At 38.7% G+C, this 22126-nt stretch overlaps 1 protein-coding gene across 3 annotated transcripts; it reads left to right on the forward strand.

Annotated features, from left to right (window-relative positions):
* The first annotated feature begins 15208 nt into the window (after window positions 1–15208).
* irx6a (iroquois homeobox 6a) lies at window positions 15209–20528 on the forward strand. 3 transcript variants are annotated; one of them, XM_008405572.3, is made up of 7 exons: window positions 15211–15817; window positions 16806–17081; window positions 17787–17896; window positions 18098–18393; window positions 18485–19162; window positions 19328–19439; window positions 19925–20528. In XM_008405572.3, the coding sequence occupies exons 1-6, from the start codon at window positions 15752–15754 to the stop codon at window positions 19432–19434; spliced, it is 1533 nt and encodes a 510-aa protein (XP_008403794.1). In that variant the 5' UTR covers window positions 15211–15751; the 3' UTR covers window positions 19435–19439; window positions 19925–20528. The 3 variants fall into 3 exon arrangements, with proteins under 3 accessions (XP_008403795.1, XP_008403794.1, XP_008403796.1); XM_008405574.3 differs by having other exon boundaries at window positions 16856–17081; XM_008405573.3 differs by lacking the exon at window positions 19925–20528 and having other exon boundaries at window positions 15209–15817; window positions 19266–19355.
* Window positions 20529–22126: the final 1598 nt, after the last annotated feature.

Here is a 22126-nt window from a genome sequence, read left to right on the forward strand (position 1 = left end):
TCTATCCCAAAAGACTCTTTCCACTTTAAACACTTAACAGGCTAAATAAGTAATGATTGCCTGCACACTCCCTGTGCGTGGGCACGTCTCAGAGCTAAAGGCACAAGCCACTAACCCTGGGTCCCAGAGCACCAGGAGTCCTTAAAACCAATAATTTCCTTCCATTCAGTCCACTACATTGCAGCTGTGCGCCTGGCAGATCATAGGCCTTTAAGTACTATTGAAGTATGAAATGTGACTCTAGAGCCTATAGGCTGTCAAAGAAAATGTAAAAATCTGAAGAGAGAAACATATAAGAAGGACAGAAGGAAAGGAGAGGTGAGTAACAGAAAGCAGACATAGCAATCCCCATATGTAGAAAAGAATCAAGGAGGTACAGACTGTTCCCCTAACATGCCTTTATCCTATTGAGACAATACTTTGGTTATAATAAAGGGTAACAAAGTACAAGGAAATTGTACAGAATGTAGTACTCAAAGGCATATGTTTTTATAAACTGCTGTGTTTATGTGCCTGAAGAATTATCTGGTTTAACATATGTAAATGTACTCCAATTTACTGACTTTATTACTATTTTTTAATTAGTAGGAGTTTTCAAGCCTGGTCAGCCCAATTATATTTTCTAAAACTTAAGTTAATTTTCTAACTGAAAGACAACTCCTCACAAACACTCCATCCAGTCATCTTCTTCATTTAAACCAGACCAGGTAACCTGTCCAACAAGGAAACCCAGCACTCTCCCTAGGATGTGCCTAAATATTTCGTAATATTCAGAACTAGGAGGCATTCTGATAAATTTACCAAAAGGTAAAGGTAAAGGTAATTTCATTTATATAGCACATTTTCAGCAACAAGGCAATTTAAAACACCCTAATTGGTTTATTTCTATGAAGAGCAGCAACTCTTTTTAGTCTGAATAATTAAAAAACTGTGCTTATAGGTCAGGCTGGCCCTGTGTACCCAGAATAATGTGCACATAGTATTCAAGGTCAAACTGATGACCAAATGTCCAAAAAGCTTTTTTAATTAAAGAAATAAATGTTAGCTTCTTTGTAGCACATTAGTCAAAAAAGGGTAAAAGCTATGAAAATCGCTTGCTTTCACTCTTATACTCTAATTCCAGGGTAACATTTAATGTCTTTATTTTGTATTTAGGTTATTGCAAACAACCTCTGAACCATCAGTCATGGCTATGAATGTATCACATGACCCTTATATTTACAGCATGAAGATAGATTTGCACAAGCCCGTACAGATGTGCAAGCCGATCCCTTCACACATACACAGTCATTCAGATCAACCAGACTTTCCTTCCTCCAGCTGTGAAGCAGTGCTAAGGCCATGTATCCTGATGGCATTGATGGTGCTTCATGTAGACCTCTGGTCTGTGAAGGTTAACTTCCTCACCTCGGTGAAGTGAGTGCAAAGGCTTGTGATAGATGGGAGTGCAGTGCAGCTCTCCAGCAAAAGGAGAGGCTGCTAGCTGGGGCCACACTTTATTTTATAGGTATAAATTGAAAAGGTAACACTTTATTTGAAGGGGTGTGCATAAGACTGACATGACACTGTCATAAACATGACATAACATCTGTCATGAACATGAAGAAGTCTTTATGAATGTTTATGGCAGTTGTCATGAAGTGTCATTCGGTAAATTTTGATTTAATGCAAAGTTGCTCTAAAAGTTGCATTAAAAGTCCATTAAAAGTGCCAACTTTGCATGATTTTGTAAATTATGATAATTTAATGCAAAGTTGGCATTTTTAATGGACTTTTAATGCAACTTTTAGAGCAACTTTGCATTAAAAGTGTCATTATTTACCAAATGACGCTTCATGACAACTGTCATAAACATTCATAAAGACTCGTTCATGTTTATAACAGGCGTTATATCATGTTTATGACAGTGTCATGTCAGTCTTATGCACACCCCTTCAAATAAAGTGTTACCATTAAAAATAAGAGGATCACAAAATGTATACATCCAGCAAGCTTAGCCAAAGAATAAGGCAAGTTTTCTCAGAGTTGAGTCCACATCATAAACAGCTAATAACTCAAGTTAAGTGCCAGCAATTCCAGGGTAACATTTACTGTAGAATTATAGATTGCAGATGATATATTGGATTGACTGTCACACCCAATATATTTTTTATATCTCCATGCTTAATAAATTTTATAGGCAAATAATAACAGTACAACAATATGGCAAGGCTTAGATAAAAGCTACTATAAATCATTCCTGATAGAGCTTGACCTTCATAAATATATCATTCTCATGTAATTCTTCTTAAAGTCAGGAATATATGAATATTGCAAAGTACTTTTTCGCTTGTCTTTGTCCACTAGTTAATTTGCTCACTACCTGTTTGGACTTCTCTACTGACTACAATAATAAAATACACTTTGAAGACCTTAACAAAGCAACTTTGCATAACACAAACAAAAATAAACCTATAACAGCAATGGTAAAAACAGATCAAATGGAGGGAAACAATGGTTTTATGTGTTTTGAGGGACTTAATATTATCAGTTACATAGCAGTGTACAGTGCCCTTCAAATCTGATTCAGCCCAAATCAATAACTTCTAAGACATATTATATTTTGAGGATATATTTAACCAATCATGGGAAAGTTTCACAGATTTTAAAACAAGGTGTGTTACAGGTTTTGATTATTGTTATTGTTAAAACCAAACCTTGGATGATATATAGAAAAACAGGTTTTGGTGATCTACTAGATACATGCAGTATCTAGTAGATTGCAGCTAAGATATGTTCACAATTCAAGTGGATTTGCCATCTAGAATGACTTTTTTGCCTCATTCAGGAATAAATATGCCAAATTATGGCCTACTTCTGTACACTCACATACCCGATAAGTATATACGCCCAATATCCCAGTTTTAAAAACTGGCTAAGTAAATTAATAAAGGAAAAATTGTGGGAAGACAGGAAGTAAAAAAGGGTGCCCAAATTCCAAACAAGGAATGAAACATGAGATGGAAGAGAGACTGAACATGAGCTGAGAAAGACTGATTTTGGACCATAGTGAATGACACCGCACACAGTGATGCAAACAATCAAAGCTTAAGTGAGACCTACTCATGCGTGAATTTGAACTTGGCTAAATTGTGCTGCTGAACATCTGATAGGTGCTGTGGAAAAGAAAGCCATTAGAGCCGGTTCAGGTAAACAAAATAGGACTCCAGTGGGAACAAGCAATATTGAGGCATTGAGGGGGGTGGGTGGGCATCTTTGAAGTGGCTCAGCGTATTCCCCAGACAACACAGAGATATTTATTTGAATAATGTGCAGATTCACACCCGAGTGAGCAGAGATCTGTACAGGGGGTGGGAAGATGACAGGGTTTAATTTCTAACTCGAGTGAAGAGCATTGAGTGAAGGAGGGGAAAAAAAAGGAGGAACAGAGACAAGGGAATTAAAATGAGTGAGAGAAACTGTGAGAGAAATGAAGACCTAGATAGGAAGATGGATGGTAGTATATCAATTTCCCTCAAAAACAATCAATAGTCAGTGATAAGGAGATAGGGCAGTTAAATATGAAATACAACCTAACAAAATGGTATAGATTTCCAATGGAGGCCACGTGACACAAGCTGCTTTGAAATGCAAAGAAGTATCTTATGCACATTGTCCTTCTCTGGTCTGGCCACCTATTGATTCGCTAAAATAAATTCTATTGATCATTGAATATTTAATTGCGATAATTAAATCTCACATAGAGGTACTTACACACCATTTCCAGTTTTCACGGTCTTACTCAAGAGACCAGCCTTTGACTCATTCAAGCTCTATGACAGCTTTGTGAAGAATGGCTTGCAGTCACCTGTAATAAAACTAAATGCAGAGATCATTTTGAAACTGTTGAGCAGGCCGATTTTTGTCAACTTGCATTGAACAAATTTTTCCAAAACTAAGAACAGGTGGTGCAAATTAGGCAAATCTCCCAGTTTTGTTAAAACATGCTTACAGAGTATTGGCTGTGTAAGCCAACGCAGGGCTAACCTTTAGATCTCAGAATCTGGTTTTGTTGCTCCAAAACATGACAAGTACTTCCAATAAGCTGAATCGTGTTAGTAAGAGTACTTGAAATTTTAAATATCAATTTCACCAATAGAAAAATTTGTATCAGATGACCTCCAAATGTAGTTGCAGTCTTGATGTAAGCTTTTTAAATTATTCAAATGACCACACATTAACATACATACATACATATTCATGTCGATGTCATAGATTTAGTCTAGAATGAATGCAAATTTACAACAATTACATGTTCTTTCAGCAGGTGTATAATGCCACCGAACTGTTTATTTTCAGTTATCACAACTCCTTGGTTTTGATAACTAGTTTATGTTACAATTTTGTTCTCAATTTTGAACCTGGCTTACTGAGAGAAAAATACCTTTTCACTGCACTGTAAATATGATTTGAACTGATTTTGTACTTTATAAATACATAAGAATCAACTGCTGTTTTCTGTGGGAAATCTTCAGGAACGTCTTAATGAAAATGTTTTTAAAGCTACAGGGCAAAAACCATGGAATTAGAATAATGATTGTACTTGACTGACAATATGTACGACATTAGGCGATTGGCAAACAACAAAAGGTCGTTGTAAGAATAGTGTGTGAGGTCAGCTTTACATGCATGGTTTAGTGTTTAACAAAGTCCAAATCAATAACTCTTATTAGAGACTACAATCATGGCGGTGGTGATTCAGTGAGCCAATTAACACCACTGACCACCCAGATAGAAAAAAGAAAAGACAGGAGAGATGAAAACAGAAGATTGAGACAGAAAAAGAAAAAAGGCAAAAATTAGAGGAGGGGCTGCTGTTACTTCCTTGGATCTTGTTTTTCTTCTCACTGGATGTGAGGTTGTGGAGTTAGTGGGGAACGGGATTCCCACCAAGTGATAGGCCCCAAGGGTGTTCAGCTGAGGACACCCTGACAGAAAGCAGACACCGTCTATCTCCCAAGAGGAAATGAGTATGTGTGCATATGTAGCAGCAGCGGGGGTGGGGGTTGAGTTTTGGGGAAGCTGCTCCTCATCCGACACACACACCCTATGTGTGCATCATTTACAAGCACAGAGGGACATGCAGCACTGGGAATTTGGCACTCCTCGCCTTCTCACCAGTGGTTCAGAATGAAAATGAGGTCAAAGAACTGTAAGGTTTGTGCCTAGGCTCATTTCCAACTTGTCCCTGTAAAGCTTAGCCAACCTGTTTGCGTAGCCATGTGGAAGATAACCTAAACATGAAAACATGTATTACACAATTTCCTAAATATTGATACTCCAGGAATGATAGATTTATCTATCCCCGACTCTGGACAACAGGTATTAGTCTACTTATCAGTGTAATCATAAGTGGATGTTATTTTAGCATGAATTAATTTTCCTTTGTCTCACCAAAAAGATCCGACATTGAACATTGAATTTTAATATTCTGTCTTTCGTTGTAAAATGAATACAATGATAACAGAACACAGTCTTGTATTTTATGTATTTTTTTTTAAGGATTTAAAGATTGGTGCTTCTTGCAAATGAAAAGAAAGTGCCGAAAGGGACATCTGCTTCTTGTCACCTGGCAGTGTGGTACTTGTTGCAGGGGTTATCAGACTCTCTATATCGGGTTGTGTTCAGAGCATGGAAACCTCCATCCTCAAGGAAATGCTTACAACCAGCATGCTGATGGCCGTATCAGGTACTGGGGGCTAAAGGTGAGAGCAAAGGAAAGACCGGAGGAAACAGAGAGGGATGAGCAGCACAGATAGTAGAGTATGACATGTGACGCAACATGTTCAGGACCCCCTCATCATGTGAGAAGTCCCGTGGAGCTATGGTGATATCCATGGATATGCACTGTATTTGTAAACGTGTGAATGACTGTCTCGTTTAACAATACCCAACTATGCTCCTGGCCAAGAGAGGGTATTAAAAATTAGAAACATAACTTTATTTGTGAGTCAAAGATGCTTGTCTCAGCTCTATGAAACATACAACTTTTTCAAATTAAGTATCTTGTTGTTTTATTTGAATAGCTAAATGATCAAAGCAGACTAAGTACAGAAAACTAACTGTGAAGGAAAACAAGATGAATCTTAATAGAAAAATTTAAAAGAAACATTAAAGATTTTACTTTTATACACATGTATTTTGAAAACCCAGCTAGAGTTGTAACTAGAAGCGACAACAATGTCTATATTATATTAGGGATAACAATGACTTCTAATGAATTTGTGAATACACCCATGGCTAAACTCTGAAATAATGCTGCCAGTAGACAGTGATATGGGAGCTTTAGATAAAGCTGAGTGGAGTGAGCTCTAAAGCTGGGGTTAAGTGGGAAGATTATAAGACAACATACTGGTATCACCTTCCCTCTCCATTCCTTTAAGGTCAAGCATTTACTGCAACCAGACTGTCTGTCATGTTTAGGCTAAAACAAACCCACAGAAACAATAGAAGACAGTCAGACACACAAAAGCAAACAGAAATGAAAAATAAAATTTCAAGAAGAAGTTTAAAAATGACTAGTTTGATTGCCGGAACTCACCTCATGTTCCTCTGTACACAGGTAATTTTTTACAATCCTATTCCTCTTTGAGAACAGAAAGCTTGATAATGTGACTACAGACAAATCATACAGAACGTATATTTTCATGATCAAGCATATTATCTATAGTATTTCAGTTTCATCTGCTTTGCTTTGAAGTATTTTTGGTATTTTTGCAACATTTGCAATTCATTTGAACTTTTTGGAGTTTTGCTCAGATTGCCATGGAAGCCTATTTGTTCTGGCCTGCTGCTGATTCTGTTGAATAACATCATATTTAGATAGTCTGACATGGTAGGTATGTGACTGGCTGCTTGAATTTAAGCCTTAAGGTTGCGCTCCGTATTTACCCGTTGCACCCAAAGGGGACACTGCCTGCAGTGTTTGCCACATGGAATTCAAGTTGCACTCACCATCAAAGATCTTCGATGTTAGATGCTTCCTGTGTCAGTTTATTTTTCCACTAGATCTTCTATCTCAGTGATATTCCCCTTATCACTTTTAGAAAATTCTGAAAAAAAAAACAAAGAAAAGTACATCTTCCTTTCCAAGAAATTCCCTTTCAAACTTGCAAACCTCTGGGCAGACTGCGAGGAATCTGAGAGGAAAAAGCATGTGTCTACAATGCTGTATTGATAGAAGTGACTAACTCAAAATGCCTTCAGCAAATCAGTTATCAGCTTTAAAAAGCAAATATTAAATCAAACTCATTTTCTTTGTTTTTGAATGCTATATCTCTACAGCCTTGTATGAAGCTTAAATTGTCTACATGTACTATTAAAATGGTAACCATGCATATTTGACTTAATATCATTTACAACTGACAAAATATTTTGATAATGGCAACCACCTGCTCTCAGTCTGAATGGACTCACTTTGTTTTATTCTCCTGTCAAGTTTAGAAGCGTCTTACAATTACACCTCATAGAGCCCCAAGAGGCAATATGGTTTGTTGTTTATATCATAGTCCCGAGGCAAGAGTGGGTACATAGATCTTTTTAACTGGATCCCGAGTTTTCCAATTCCCCTGTGTGTTTATTCAGAGTAATCCTTATAAGAGACGGAAAGTTTCTGTCACCAGGTACAAAGAAAAAAAACATCACCACCATAAGCTCTGCAGCCTGACAATATGAATACAAAGGTGCTGAAGACAAGGAGAAATTATAAAGTTTTGGGGGGAATTTTTCTTTTTGCATCTGGATCTAGTTGTGAGGAACAGAGTGGGCAAAGCTATTTTACCTCCATTCAGTTTTAAGCTTGTGATTTCAATTTTAAATGAATGACCTGGGTGAGACATTAGAATTAGATAAATCTTAAATCTGACTTTTCTACACATAAAATCAAACAGGACAAAATGTATGCATCTGTAGCAAACCAAGAGCTGCTGTGATTAGCAAAGGTATTCATATCTCTATAACTTCTCCAAACTTGGCACTTCAGTCTGCAGTGATGTAATAGAATATTGTCAGATTCCTTCAAAATGCCTACTTTATTTATATGCCTGATCATCTATCCCACAGACATTCAAAAGGTTTACCAATGTTCATGTTTTTATAAATAATGGCCAAATAATTATGAGGTATTTTTTACATTTTCTTTTTAAATGTAATCTGATAGTGTGGGAAGTTTATTTCTGAGATTTCTAGATGACGTAATTTCTTCAGATGAGTTCTTTTTGACTGAACACAAAACATGATCGTTATACTGAAAAGCATGTGAAAATTTGAGAAGTAGATTTTTTTTTCTGTATAAGGGGACAAATTAAACTTGAGTCATTCCAGTCCTGACAAGGACTTGAAAATTTAATCAAAACACATCACATACATTCGGTGTTATTATTTCAAGAGGAAAACAGAGAAAAATGTTGTATTTCTCTTCCTTCTAACAACAGGACCTGAAACAGAGTTTAAATTTATAGGTTCAGAAATTGAGATATTGCACTAAGTCCCTGAATTTTTAGCAGAATTTTTGCCATGTGTTAAATGTGGCACTGATGTTATCACAACAAACCCTGCTGTGGCAGAAAGACAAAAAAGAAGCACAGCTCTGTACTGTATTATCTGTATGGGCTTCACAAACACGCCTACTAAGTCTCTGAAAAGTTCACCATCAAAACTCCCTGCCAAAAACATTAAAGGAAAAAAGAATCCAAGACAATCTTTTTCTAACATTTTGGAAAACAGAGCAGATCTAAAAGTCACCTCAGAGAGGATTATTGACTCCCTAACTTCTCCAAGATAATCCGCCCAAAAATTCTTGGTGAAGCCTTTCAAAACGATTTATGCAAACAAACATCAAGAAGAGATATTTGTATTGGCACCAATGTGCAGTAAACCAGACTGAAGCCAAACCAGATGGGACAAGGCCTTTTCCGTCTTCATGTGCTTTAACTTTAGAGGCAGAAATGTTCCACACAACACATGGTTAGCAAGGCTTCCCATTTTAGATTCCCTTCTTTCTCCTCACTAACGGGTTTGTAAGTTTATAAATATGATTATAGATGGGACAGATACAGGTTTAAAGTAAAAAATACTGCGTATGGTGCTGCATCAGAAGAATTTTCAATCATCTGGCTACATTCAGGCATCTAGCAGGTTTGTGGATCTCTGGTCTGCGACGGATGTCGACAGTACTTTAAGTAGACACTTGCTAAGACCCAAGGCATGCAGAATACGATTTCAGAATAGCAGGATAATACACAATACACGTTTAAAATCCCAAATAATCTTAAAATGATTTCTTGAATATGACAATAAGCTTACTTTACTCAACAACCACCATGTCTTAATCTAAGAGAGGAAATTTGAGGTGGAAATTTGTGGTGGAACAGGAGACTTCATGGATGTGTCGTCTACAAGCAGCAAATGTGTCGATGCCTTGTTGAATGTATGCCAAAAAACTTATAACAGTCCTCAACACAAAACAGTATCAAAACCGGTGCTAACAAATTGTACTTAATAAAGTAGCTGGCGAGTGTATATTTTGCTGTGGGCATCAAATATGTCGTCATTTCTTGTTCAAGTCCAAATACAGTGTGTTTTTTAACTCACATAATGGAAACTTCACAACACAATACTGCAATAAATCTTCACAATCACTTGCTTATAGTTTGCAGCTGTGCTGCACAAAGATCCCCTTCCAAAAGTTTTGGCCATACTCACAAGAAAAGATGCCGATGCATTACATGTTTTGCCTGGTGCTGACAGCAGTGGCTGCGCTGTGGCCAGTAATTGGGCTGACAGTAATAGGAACTGCCTTTCTGCCTCTGTGGGCCCTAGAGATGCACCACAATGCTGTTGTAGATTTAGCAGATGCAGTTACATGTAAGTCCAATTTTCCCAGTGTTTCTATTTTTCTCCTCCTTTTGAACACTAACATGATCATTTATGAGTTGATTGGATTTCATGACCACTTGGTCTCTTGAGATCTGGTCAACTGCCAGTATGCAATTTCAGAAACACATGGCTGTCAATGAGAAAATTAGTTCTCCATTCATGATACCAGGGGATTTCATTAGATATATTTCTTTGCAAAAACAAGTACTAACTCAACAGCAATATGTTTCTGATGCAGGCCCTTAGTTCCTAAGAAGGTATTAAAAGTCAGCTAGCATCTCAATGAAGACCACACAAATATAAAGATGATGTTAGTGATTCCTAAATAAGGGAACAGAGAACACTCACCCAAATGTGAGAGCTAATGTACATACAAACAGGGTTTTATGCAATGCCTTTCTGAAACACCCAGAACAGACATGTACATGCACCACTTGCTGACAAGAAAACACGCAGACAAAAAGCCTAAGGCCTTCACATTAAAGAAACCACGTGGATTCACACAATACGACAAAGCCACGGACTACCTGTACACCCAGATGGATCGCAAGACACCTCGGGGAAAAAATAAACACAAATTCCTCCCCCTCATTCTCCATCTCTCACGAACACACACCTTCATTTACACAAGCTGTGGAAGCCGGGCTTCCTCCCTGAGAGCCGTTATTTCCCAGAGTTACTGCCAGCACTCCCTCTCTGTCAGTGACAAGCTACAAATCCCTGACACCACCACTGATGATAGCTTTACAGTAGAGCCTCAAGGGGAGTCTGCCAGCCTGCACACGCAAACAACACATGCACGGCTTTCGCTCTTCTTCTTCTCTTCGTCTAAATCACTTTCACCTTCTCCCAGGAGCCCCAGGGGCCTTTGGGAGAGGCGGCTCCCAATAAAAATAGCCTAGGGTTTGTTTGAGTTAAACATCTGACGACAAGTAGTCAAAATGACAAAGGGACAAATGAAATAGCAATTGTGCCTGTCCATTCATGTACATTTCTATGTTTAAACAGTGGAAAACAGAAACCAAAGTGATTATGTTGCATCAGAAATACTCTGTCTTCTAAACCCCACATCCCAATCAAACCCCATCCTACCACTGTGGGTCTACCTACATATAACTACACAGTCACCACATATCATTATCCAGTTTACCTCCAAAGCAGACCAACTTATGGAGGCAATAGTCATGAAGTCATTCCCAACCTTCTTTTTCTTCTCTGTTTAACAAACTTCACAGACCCTTTTTCCTTTTTGAGCTGTTATCACTCAGCTTTTGATAAAGTATTCATGTTAACTGGCTACTACTGCGACCTTAGCCTGTATTGGTTCTCTTTCTATTTATTACTTTCCGCGTCATTACTGATAATTTAGCGGGACTAATAATATTCATTGTGAGCTGTTTTTTTTTTTATTTTTATTATTATTATTATTATTATTTTGGATGCAAGATTTGTGTGTGTGTGTTTGTGTGCATGTGTGCAATAACTTCATATCACAAGCACATTGGATTTATTGGCACATACCAATTTGGCTTTAATGAGATCACACACACCTCAGGTAGGTGCCGCTTCATCCCCTGCTCAACTCTGGGTTCTCCCTCCATCTCTTCATCTGCCTGCCCTTATTACCATTTCATACACCCCCTCTACCTCAACCAACACTGCAGCTACCCCCATCTGATGAAAAACCAGAAAGGCTTTGTGAGGTTCATTAAGTCAGCATAGGAAATGTATTAAATAGCAGAATAGGGCCGGGAGCTATTGAGTGTTGACATAACCTTTCAATTCTCTTCTTTTTTTCACGCAGCGAGGCATCTAATAGAGAATGCTTGTATTACTGAGTCTCATTACCAATCAGGTGGATCATTCAGGACAAGACATATTAGAAGTTCTCTATTTTTTAAGTACATGGGAAAATGTTCTAAAACAGTAAATGACCTTATTTTCAAGTAACGCCTTACCGAAGCATTCATGTGACAGCTTTGTAACATAGTTATGTGATAACAATAATATTGTAATATATTGTAAGAGGTGGTAATATTATTACTATTACCATTACTACTGATAGTAGTAATGGTACTATTATGAATAAAAATGTAAAAATAGAATGTAAGGTATTTGTACTCAGCTCTGTTGCGTTACTACCATTAATTGTAGTTACACATTATTTGGGACATCTTTTTACCAGCTTTCCACATCTAGAAACTGAAATGGCTCCCATTCTTCTTCCTTGCAAATTAGCTCAGGCTAAGTCACAAACAACATCTATGAACTTCAGTTTTTCAAATATGGCAGCAAATTTTGAGTTTATATATTTAGGCCTGGACTTTAACTGGGCCTTGCTAGTCCATAAATATCCTTAGCTGTAAACCATTCTGTTGTGGCTCTGGCTGTGTTGTTAGGGTTACTGTCATATTGAAAGGTCAACCTGTACCGCAGTCTCATGTCTTCTACAGCCTCTAACAGATTACATTTCCCTGCATTTAGCTCTGCCCTTTTTCTCCTTTAATTTTAAACCAATTTTCTTTTCACCGCTGAAGATCAGCATCCCAACAGCATGACGATGCCACCATGTGTCATCAAGGGGATGACATGCTTGGGATGATGTACAGGGTTAGATTTCCACCACACATAATGTTTTACATATTGTTGAAAAGTTTGATTATTGTCTCATCTGACTAGAGCTTTTCCTTACACGTTTGCTTTTTTCCACTAGGTGATCTATACCAAAAGGCAAAAGGGACTTTTCAAATAGTGGCTTTCTTTTCTCAAAGCTCAGATTTGTAGAGTGCACAAGTAATAGTTGCCCTGTCTAAAGATTCTCCCAAGTGACTTAAGCAGAATATCCATGCACCACACCACACTTTTTCAATAATAATAAGAAGAAAAAGGCATTCTACTGTCCTTCCTCTTCATAGTTCCTTGCTTATTTTGGTCTTTTTCATAAAATTCAGATTAAATACATTAATGTTTGTGGTCTGCAACATAATAAAAATATGAAAATGTTCAGTGTATGATTATTATAGCAAGGCACTGGGGTTAAGTGCTCTGTTATTATTCTGGCCAAAAAATACCATTGCAATCTGCAAGAGCTTCCTACAAGTTTCTAGAAAATGCATACTTCAACTGAAGTACCAACACATAGAATAACATTAACCCATTGTATCAGACACCCAGATTGCAAAAAGTTTAACCTTGTAATACTGTAACAACTGAAACGGCTCTGTAAAGAAATGGCTCAATGTTGGCTTGTCAAACATGTTAGAGGGAAGGGCAATGTGGTCAGTGTACTATTACAATTAGTGTTCATTTCTGCCTTATTCAGTGGGATCTGCACTGACTACTGCACATGCATTATGCATGAGTGTGTCCATATGCACTTGGGCCATCATGCGTGCCCTTGTAGAAATGCACTGAACCCTGGCGTGCAATTACATTTAACTTGTTTCAACCTCCTTTATGTGCACATTTGCCTGCAATAATCGTTTTAGCTCAATATGTGGATTCTCCTGTTAAGTGCTGTAGTTTTCTCTAATGGCTTTTGGGGAGTTTTAAAGAGTGTCATACATACCTTCGATTTCAGATTTTTATGAACATCCAATAAGAATTAAGCACTTAATATAGCATCACCAGTTAATATGGTTTTCAAAGAGAACTTTGCTCTTTTTTCATCTCCTTTTTTGGTGAAAACTGTTTAGAAATACTTTTTTCCTTCACATATTTAGTCCTATCCTGGGGCTTGGTTTTGTGAGATCTTTTACACCAAGGATCATAGCTAGAGTATATCTGCTTTGCCCCAGTGAAATTGCCCACTTGTGCAAATGTGATGTATTTCAACAGAATAAAAGATGACTAAAGGACTATGCAAAGTATTGATTGCACATATGAGTTTGCAACATAAATCTGGTTTTATTATTTTATCATGCCCCATAGCACACAATTTAAGAAAACATTTATATACACGTCCAAATGAGGTTATAAGTCAGCCAATATGTGTATCTATATCAGAGTAGAAATTTCGTTTCCGAAAAAGACTGAAGATTTCAAGCCTATGACTTACAGAAAATATTATAGCAAAGCTGCTGACACTTTTATATTTTTATTTTATAAGTTTATAAGGTGTTTATTGCTATTTGAAAACATTAGAAATAGCCATGAAATAAACTCTGTTCAACAAGTCTTCTGCTTACTTTCACTTGCCTGACTGAAGAGCTCGACTGCAACAACTGTGTGCTGTGCTTAAAGTTGTGTCTTTTTAAAATGGCCACGCTGTGTCCACTTCATCTCCGTACAGAATCTCTGAAGGGAGATCTCCATCTGGCACACGCGGCTCTTTAGCGCCCCTTTGAGAGAAAAGGCGCAATCGCAGACGGGTCTCCTGGGAGCTGAGAACAATTTATCAGAAGGATAAATCAGGACACTGGGAAATTCAGGCGCAGCGCATCAGTAGTGAAAACTGAGAACTTATCCATTGAAGACGGTCTGAAACAGACAGGTCATGTGACTCAGTGAAACGGACCCAACTGTCATTTTGAGTACAAATAAATGTCCTACAGGGGAAGTGATCAGTCCTCCTTGTTTCTGCTGCTCAGCTCAGGAGAGGATGCAGCACGTTGGTGTTTACAGGAGAGAGTGAGAGCACAGCATGGTTGAGCTGCTTATCTAATAAGGCTTAAAATTATCTCTAGTTTCATTTACCGTGAGGCAGCATCATTCCTTACCCATCTTTCAAGAGAGCATCATTCAATTAAAATGCAATTCTCGTCACCCCCATGCACGGATATTTAATTACATTGGGGAGCTCGGCTTCCAATGTCTTCTTCTTTTTTTCTTTCCTGCGCAGCGCTTCGGATTTCACCTCTAAGGCATATTTTCACTCTGTTACTCGTTGGTTAAACAAGGGCATGTATCCATTTGTTAATTGATACAATTACGCATTACGCGTAATGGTCACGTAGGTCTCCAGGCGCGCATCAATCACCGGTCTATTGACCTGCCAAAAACGCTTCTAACGGCTCAGGCTGGGACTGGCCGCTCTCTCTAATAGAGAAAGATAGAAACATCATTGTCATTAACTCCGTGATGGACCTCTGGCCAAAGTGCCAGAAGCGAGCAGAGGGTGGAATTAAAAAATAATAATAACAAAGCTCAACATTATATATTAGCTTCATTTATAAGTAATTGACTACAAATAAAACAACGGTTCTAAACATCTGGAGTGTGAAAATATGTTTTCGTGCCAAACAATTTTTTTAAATTAAATGTTTCTTTCTCTAACTTTGGATAAGGTTTGGCGTTCAGCGGTTCAATAAAGGTGGTGGACTTATTCCAAAAAGTATGTCACGGTGGGGGGGGAAATGGGCAAAAGAAAAGAAATCAGGACAAGAAAGTGTACAGTGCACCTTAAGAAAACCCTGCGCTGGATGTGATTGGCATAGACATTATTCTATCCTTGGTACCCCTGCCGTTCCGGGATTACAGTGACGTCACGCTGATACCCTTGCATGGGTGAATGCTAAAGAACTATAGAGCCACAAATAATAGCACAAGCAGAGTCCATAACTTGGAAGACTTACTTATCCTTTAAGCCTCCTTCAGCCAACACAACAACATTTTTTTTTTCTCCACTTAATGACGCTTAATTTCATTTCTTATCGGATCCTGTGGGGGATTATTCATTCATATAAAACAATCTGCAGCTGCTGCCACTCCAAACTCTCCCTCCTTTTGACTGAAGTCATCTATTATTGAGCGAAAGGCCGTGCGTGGAAAGTGTGTGCAAGACGATGGATTTGAAGTAGAATTGGTTGCAATCGATCAAGGGTGAAGAATATTCCTGATGGTAACAAAGGAAGCAGCAATGTCTTTCTCGCAGTTTGGATATCCTTACAATGCAACTTCACAAGTAAGTCGTCTCTCGTTTCATTTCTCTTAAGTTTAAATAAATAGGAATTCGGGAGTTTTGCATATTTTCTCTGATTACACGTAACTGAGATCTAATTTTAATGCGAATCATTTATCATTCTGCCACTGCTCAGACGGCACTGACAGCTATTTTCGCCATGTGGTTTTGTTGTTAAACCAAATATCAATATACACACACACACACCCATGTCCAATTACACTGAATTATGAATGAACTCACGTGCTTTTCAAATGACAATACAGATGAATGTCACCGATTGAACACATTGATGCGCGGTTAAGCTTGTTTAGGAAAAATATTTTTTTTCCCTACTAATAAAAGTCATTTTGAAATTTCCACAAGCTGTTTCTGCTCTGAATGACAAACTAGGTGATCAGGGGACAGTCGTTGCTCTCCAGAAAAAGTTATGGAGCAACTTTTAGGTGGATTTTTGTTATATTTTTAACTTTTATCAAGATGAATGACAAACTCGTGGAATTAAATTGTAGGATTATTACTGCTTAACTGCATTCTGTATTTTATATTTATCGGAATCACGTTCGTTATTTTAAAGTAAAAAAAAAAATTAAATAAAACAGGTCACTTTTTAAGCGCAGAACTTTTTATTGTTTCAACATCATTTAAAAACAATTAACACTGACATTCACTTACTATACAATATGTTATTTAATATTAACTATTTCATAAATAAAAGTGCATTATTTTTGAGTTAAAATACTAGTTTCTCTTTTCCGAAATCTTCTGAATGCTGACTTACCTTGAACTAAGGCAGGTTGCACATGACAATTAAACCTTTTATTTTTAGACAAGCATTTTGCTTTTTTCCGCTTCATCATCCCAGCACAAGTATATATATATTTTTTTTTTGCAGCGCAAAGTCCACAATCAGTTCAGAGTTGTCACAGATATCCACTTCAGAGCTGAATCCATTAATGACCATTATTTATCCACGACTCTCTTCATGCAGTTTTTCGTGTCGGCAAACCCCAGTACGACTTGCTGCGATTCGATTTCCAGGTCGGTCTCTGACGGGACAGGCAGCTCTCAGACCGCCGCAGCCGCAGCCGCCGCCTCCTTCTGCTGCCCCTCCTACGAGAACCGGCTCCTGGCGAGCAGCCGGACGGAGCTGAACGCAGCGCTGGGGATGTACGGCTCTCCTTACGCCGCTGCGGCCGCAGCCAGCCAGAACTACGCCAACTACTTCCCCTACAGCACCGACCCATCCGCTATCTACTCCACTCTGGTGGGCTTCACAGGCGCGCAAAAGCGGGTTGAGAGGTGTGGGGGGGCGGGGAGGGGAGAGATGAGGGAGCTCTGGCTGATCGATCAGGAGGTTTATCAATTTATCTCACACTGCAAACAATTAGGTCTTGAAAGGCAGTTGAATCCAGCTGCAACATTAGCATCTCCTTACAATTGTCAGTGTGAAAATAGCATCAATGAAATGAGGTGAAGAAGTTAAGAAATACAACTCAGTCTAGACTCGAAATGTACTTTTTCTGCTTTGCTTCAGAGATTGAAAAAAAAAGTTACTGTTTGTTTGTAGATCTTTTTTTTTTAAATTGAAATTTGTTCATAATTTGACCGAAAAAAAAATACTTGGGGTGGGGGGGGGGGGGGGAGAAAAGGAAGCAAAAGTCTTGCTTAAACTTTAAATTCCTTGTTTCTTTAACAGTTTTGGTCAAACTACTATTAATGTCTGCAAGAGTGCTTTACAGTAAAAATCAGAGTCACAGCAGTAAACTATTTCTGAAACCCATGAATTGTAGCTCTAATTCCCGTTTGAGTTAAATGTTGTTCATGCTTGTTTTTATATGAGCTAAAAACAAGTCGGTTTAGTAAAAGAAAAACAAAAAGAAAATCTTTAAGATGATCTTTTTTTTTTAAAGCATTAAAACAATTTCTCAAAGGCAATCAAACTTACTACAAACTCTTCCTTTTTTAACAGAATCCACAGTATGACATTAAGGACAGCACAGGCACTTTACACTCTGGCATCACTCAAACCGCTGCTTACTATCCTTACGATCACTCACTGGGACAGTATCAATATGACAGGTGAGTTCTACATTTATGTTTTTCCATGTTCATACAGCAAGACCTAAACATTAAAAGCTACATTTTCCACCTTCACCTTTTACTTTGATACAGAAATCAGCGTCACACCACATACTGATGCTCCTGGAGATGGAAATCTAATTATTAAAGGATGCAGTAAAGAGACTGACTGGGTGTGTTTGTGCCTGCTTCACTTTGCAGATACGGGACGGTGGACTTTAATGGCACAGCTCGCAGAAAGAATGCCACGCGTGAAACCACCAGCACACTAAAAACATGGCTCTATGAGCACCGCAAGAACCCCTACCCTACGAAGGGAGAGAAGATCATGCTGGCCATCATCACCAAGATGACCCTCACCCAGGTGTCCACGTGGTTCGCCAATGCCAGGAGACGGCTAAAGAAGGAGAACAAGATGACCTGGTCACCAAAGAATAAGGCTAACGATGATAGAAAGGAGGACTTTAGTAAGAGCGACCAGGACTGTGCCACCAAAGGTAAATACTTTGATATCACAACACAGTCTACAGACAGTTTCCCAGTATTTCACGAAGTTTTATACAGCACACGTTTATTTCCCTCATCTAGATTCCAGTGACTGCAAGGAAGAGAAAGAGCTGCACCTGAGTGACCTGGAGGACATGGATGAGGACGACTGTGACAAGCTGGACAGCGACTGTGAAAAGGTGGCAGCTGACGAGCAGGACCTCCAGAGATCCATGGTCGCACCTGGAGCTCCCCTGAAAAGAGACTGCAGCTCTGACCTTCACTTGAGCTTGACAAACAGCTTCCACACTTTCCCCTGCAGCATCAAAGGTGTCGCCGCCCTCCCTCATCTCCCGTCGGATTTCATAGATCCAATTGTGTCCAAGGCGGCTCCTGCAAGCGTCCCGTCAGCAGGAGCGGTGTCCCTGTCTCATTTTGAATCATCAGAAAAGCCACGCATTTGGTCGTTGGCCCGTACCGCAGCTTCAGGGGTTATATTAAACCCTCAGCAGCCTGGTTCGGAGCTAAGGACAGGAAGCCTAACTGGGGACTGTCAACTACAGAGCAGCAGACTTCCTAGGGCTCCTACTGGACAATGTGGAGCCACAAGAGGCCTGCTTGAGTCTAACAGTGTCACAAATTCAGAAAGCTCTTTCCCTGAGGGCTCATCCTTGCACTCAAAAGTTTACGGCACAGGCAGCTACAGCCACAAGGGCCTCCAACTTCACAGCTCGTCTTATGCTGCCCTTCCAGATACCTGTCAGTACACAACGATCGAAGGTATGTCTGCAAAAGTTCATTTCCACAGCATTCAAATAACACCGCATTTGCTATCCAATTTATTTTTTTTTCAAATGTGAAAATGCATTTGATTTTATGATAGAAAACAACACGTTCCCAACCTGAAGCAACTTTCTTGAGGTGTGCTTTTACTTGGACACGCAGGATTCTCCAGTGGCAAGGTAGAGATTCAGTCATCTGACCTCAGCGAAGCCTGTGGGACTGTGCAGAACGACAAGGTCACTGCATTCAGACCAGTCATGAAGAGGTGAAGCAGGTGAGTGCCAGCTGCACTGATCTGGAAGAAACCAGTGAAGTAAACACACACGCACACACACACACACACACACACACACACACACACACACACACACACACACACACACACACACACACGCACACACACACACACACACACACACACACGCACACCCCACGCGCACACACACACACACACACACACACACACACACACACACACACACACACACACACGCACACACACACACACACACACACGCACACACACAGGAGGATGAGGCACGAAGGACTCACCAAATATGCTGTGTTTCAAGTGTTTTTTCCTCCTCACATTAAGAAGAGAGCAAAAAAACAACACTTTACATAATAAGAACTGTAGGATGAAAATCTTATAAAAATTGAAATATTAATTGTAGAATAGTCAGCTTTATTCCTGATTATAAGAAGAGATATTTACAGCTTTTCATGTATTTTTTCCTCTGTTTCCTTTTCCTCTCTCAGATTTCTGGGGCTTGTCTAACAGCAGCTAAATGGGACATTTAATATGCACTAAAAGACACACTGACCATGTGGCGGCCTGAGTGTGAGCTGCCTGGTTCTGTTGCAGTGAGAACTATCAAGCTGTGGACTCGACTATCATTTTGCACAACATTGTTTTTTTATGGCGATAAAAAGATTTTATGCAAAAAATATTTCTAGATGCAAAGTGTAAGAGCAATGGCCCAAAATGAAACGGGCTGAATTTGTGTAAGGCAATCGTGTAGTGCAGCATAATTTATTCATTTCTCTGTGTATTTAACATTTTTGTTATGTCAACATTTTTGGATTATTATTTATTATGTTTATGGGTCAGATGTGTCTTATTTTTTTCCCTTTTTTTAATTGTGTTTATTGTGTGTATTGTGTGATTTTTTTTTTTTTTTTTGCCTGATGTAACAGAGGAAATCTTCCTGGAATTAGTGATTAGGATTGGATCTGCTGTTTTGCGCTTAATTTGGATGTATTGTTTTTTATTATCTACTTTTGTCATTGTGTCGAACTGTACGCCCTCCCTCTGTTTGCCTTTCGGGACATTTCTAATACATTGCTGGTTTTTTTCCCCTAACAGACCATGTCTTTTGTTATTATTTACATGAGATATGAGCACTCATTCAGCCAATTACACAACATTTGCGTTTGCGCATTTGATCAAAGTTTATTTCATTTTATTTGGAATCTTGACACAACGCCGGAAGCCTCAGCACTAATGGAAGGTCATAATTCAGAGGAGAGACGTGCGTAAAATCCACAAGTCGCAGAAGAAAGGGGACATCCTCTCTGTATTGTCAGCATCTAATCAGGAGTGGCATCAAACACTTTTTTGCTGTTCAGACCGAGCAACGAGGCAGGGGCGGAAGATGAATGCTGCTTTGTCCCCTGTGTAGCGAGCCGCTGCACTAACTTAATATTGTGTTAATTTAAAAGGTCATTTGTAGGATCAAACCCGACAGAAAGGTTCACATGGTCGATCATAAAACCCCTTTGATTGCGCCGGTTTGCTCGTGGAGCATCTCGTTATGGACCAACTCTTTTCTCTCCTACAGACAGACGTAGCCTAATAAGCTGATCACTGTAGTGTGTGATCCATGTTGACGGTCGACAGAAAAAAAAAAAAAAAAGACGCCAATAACATCCAAACTTTTAAAATCAAATAGTTCCGAAAAGATGTCGGATAAAGTCCTTATGATTGTGAGGCACGAATCCACCTGAAGAGTTTATAGCTATACTTGAAAGATTTAAAGAAAAAAAAGAAAAGAAAAGAAAAATGATCATAAGTCAATAAACCTTTGCTAATAACGCCACTCAATAATTTCTACAGTTTGAAAAAAAAAAGAAGAAACTTGATTACTGTCACAATGGCGTTATAAATCACTCACTACCGTTTTCTATTTTTCCCTTTTTTTTATTTTGAACTCCTGTCCGTCTCGGACTTATTACCACACCAGGAAAGATTAAATCTGAATCTGGACCACTATCAGAAACATTACCTGCAAATATTCGAGAGCTTCCACAAACCTCATTTCAGATCGTCTGAGAGGGATTATGCTTGTAATAAAAAGTTTTTATTTTTATTTTTTCGTATTAGGGCGATTCGGACTCAATTCCGTGAAGCTGTGGTCATTCTGCGCGTCCTTGGCTCGTAGATTAATCCGTGAAAAGCTACACAGTGAGGAAGAGGACGGACAGGAATAATAACTTAGGCCTACTCAGATTACGTTTTTCTGTCCGGTGAAAAACCCTCGAGATAAAAGGCAAATAATAAAAATGTTAATTCCACATCTTTGAAAATACAAACAAGAGATTCAAACGTCAGGGTACAAATGCATTTACCACTTGACAGCTAAAAATTTGATGTGAAATTAAAACAACAAAAGGAATTTATTTAGTTAGTTTAAAATGATTCAGCACATGCTTGTATGTGTTTTCCTGTTACTTTTGATAATTGTGGCATTTACTTATTAAAACTCCAAATTCAGTCTTTCAACAAAATGGAATATTATATAACTCAATAGAAAAAAAAAGATTTTCATAACGACCAAAACAGTCATAGAGGAGACGGATAAGTGTTGCCTCTTGTCCAGCAGAAACTTATTGATCCCCTCCATAAAGAGGGTAAGCCACAAAAAGTCATTATAAAACAAATGTACTTTTTTACACAGAACT

This window comes from Poecilia reticulata, chromosome 3 (genome assembly GCF_904066995.2).
Source record: "Poecilia reticulata chromosome 3, P_reticulata-male-v2, whole genome shotgun sequence".
NCBI lineage: Eukaryota > Metazoa > Chordata > Actinopteri > Cyprinodontiformes > Poeciliidae > Poecilia > Poecilia reticulata.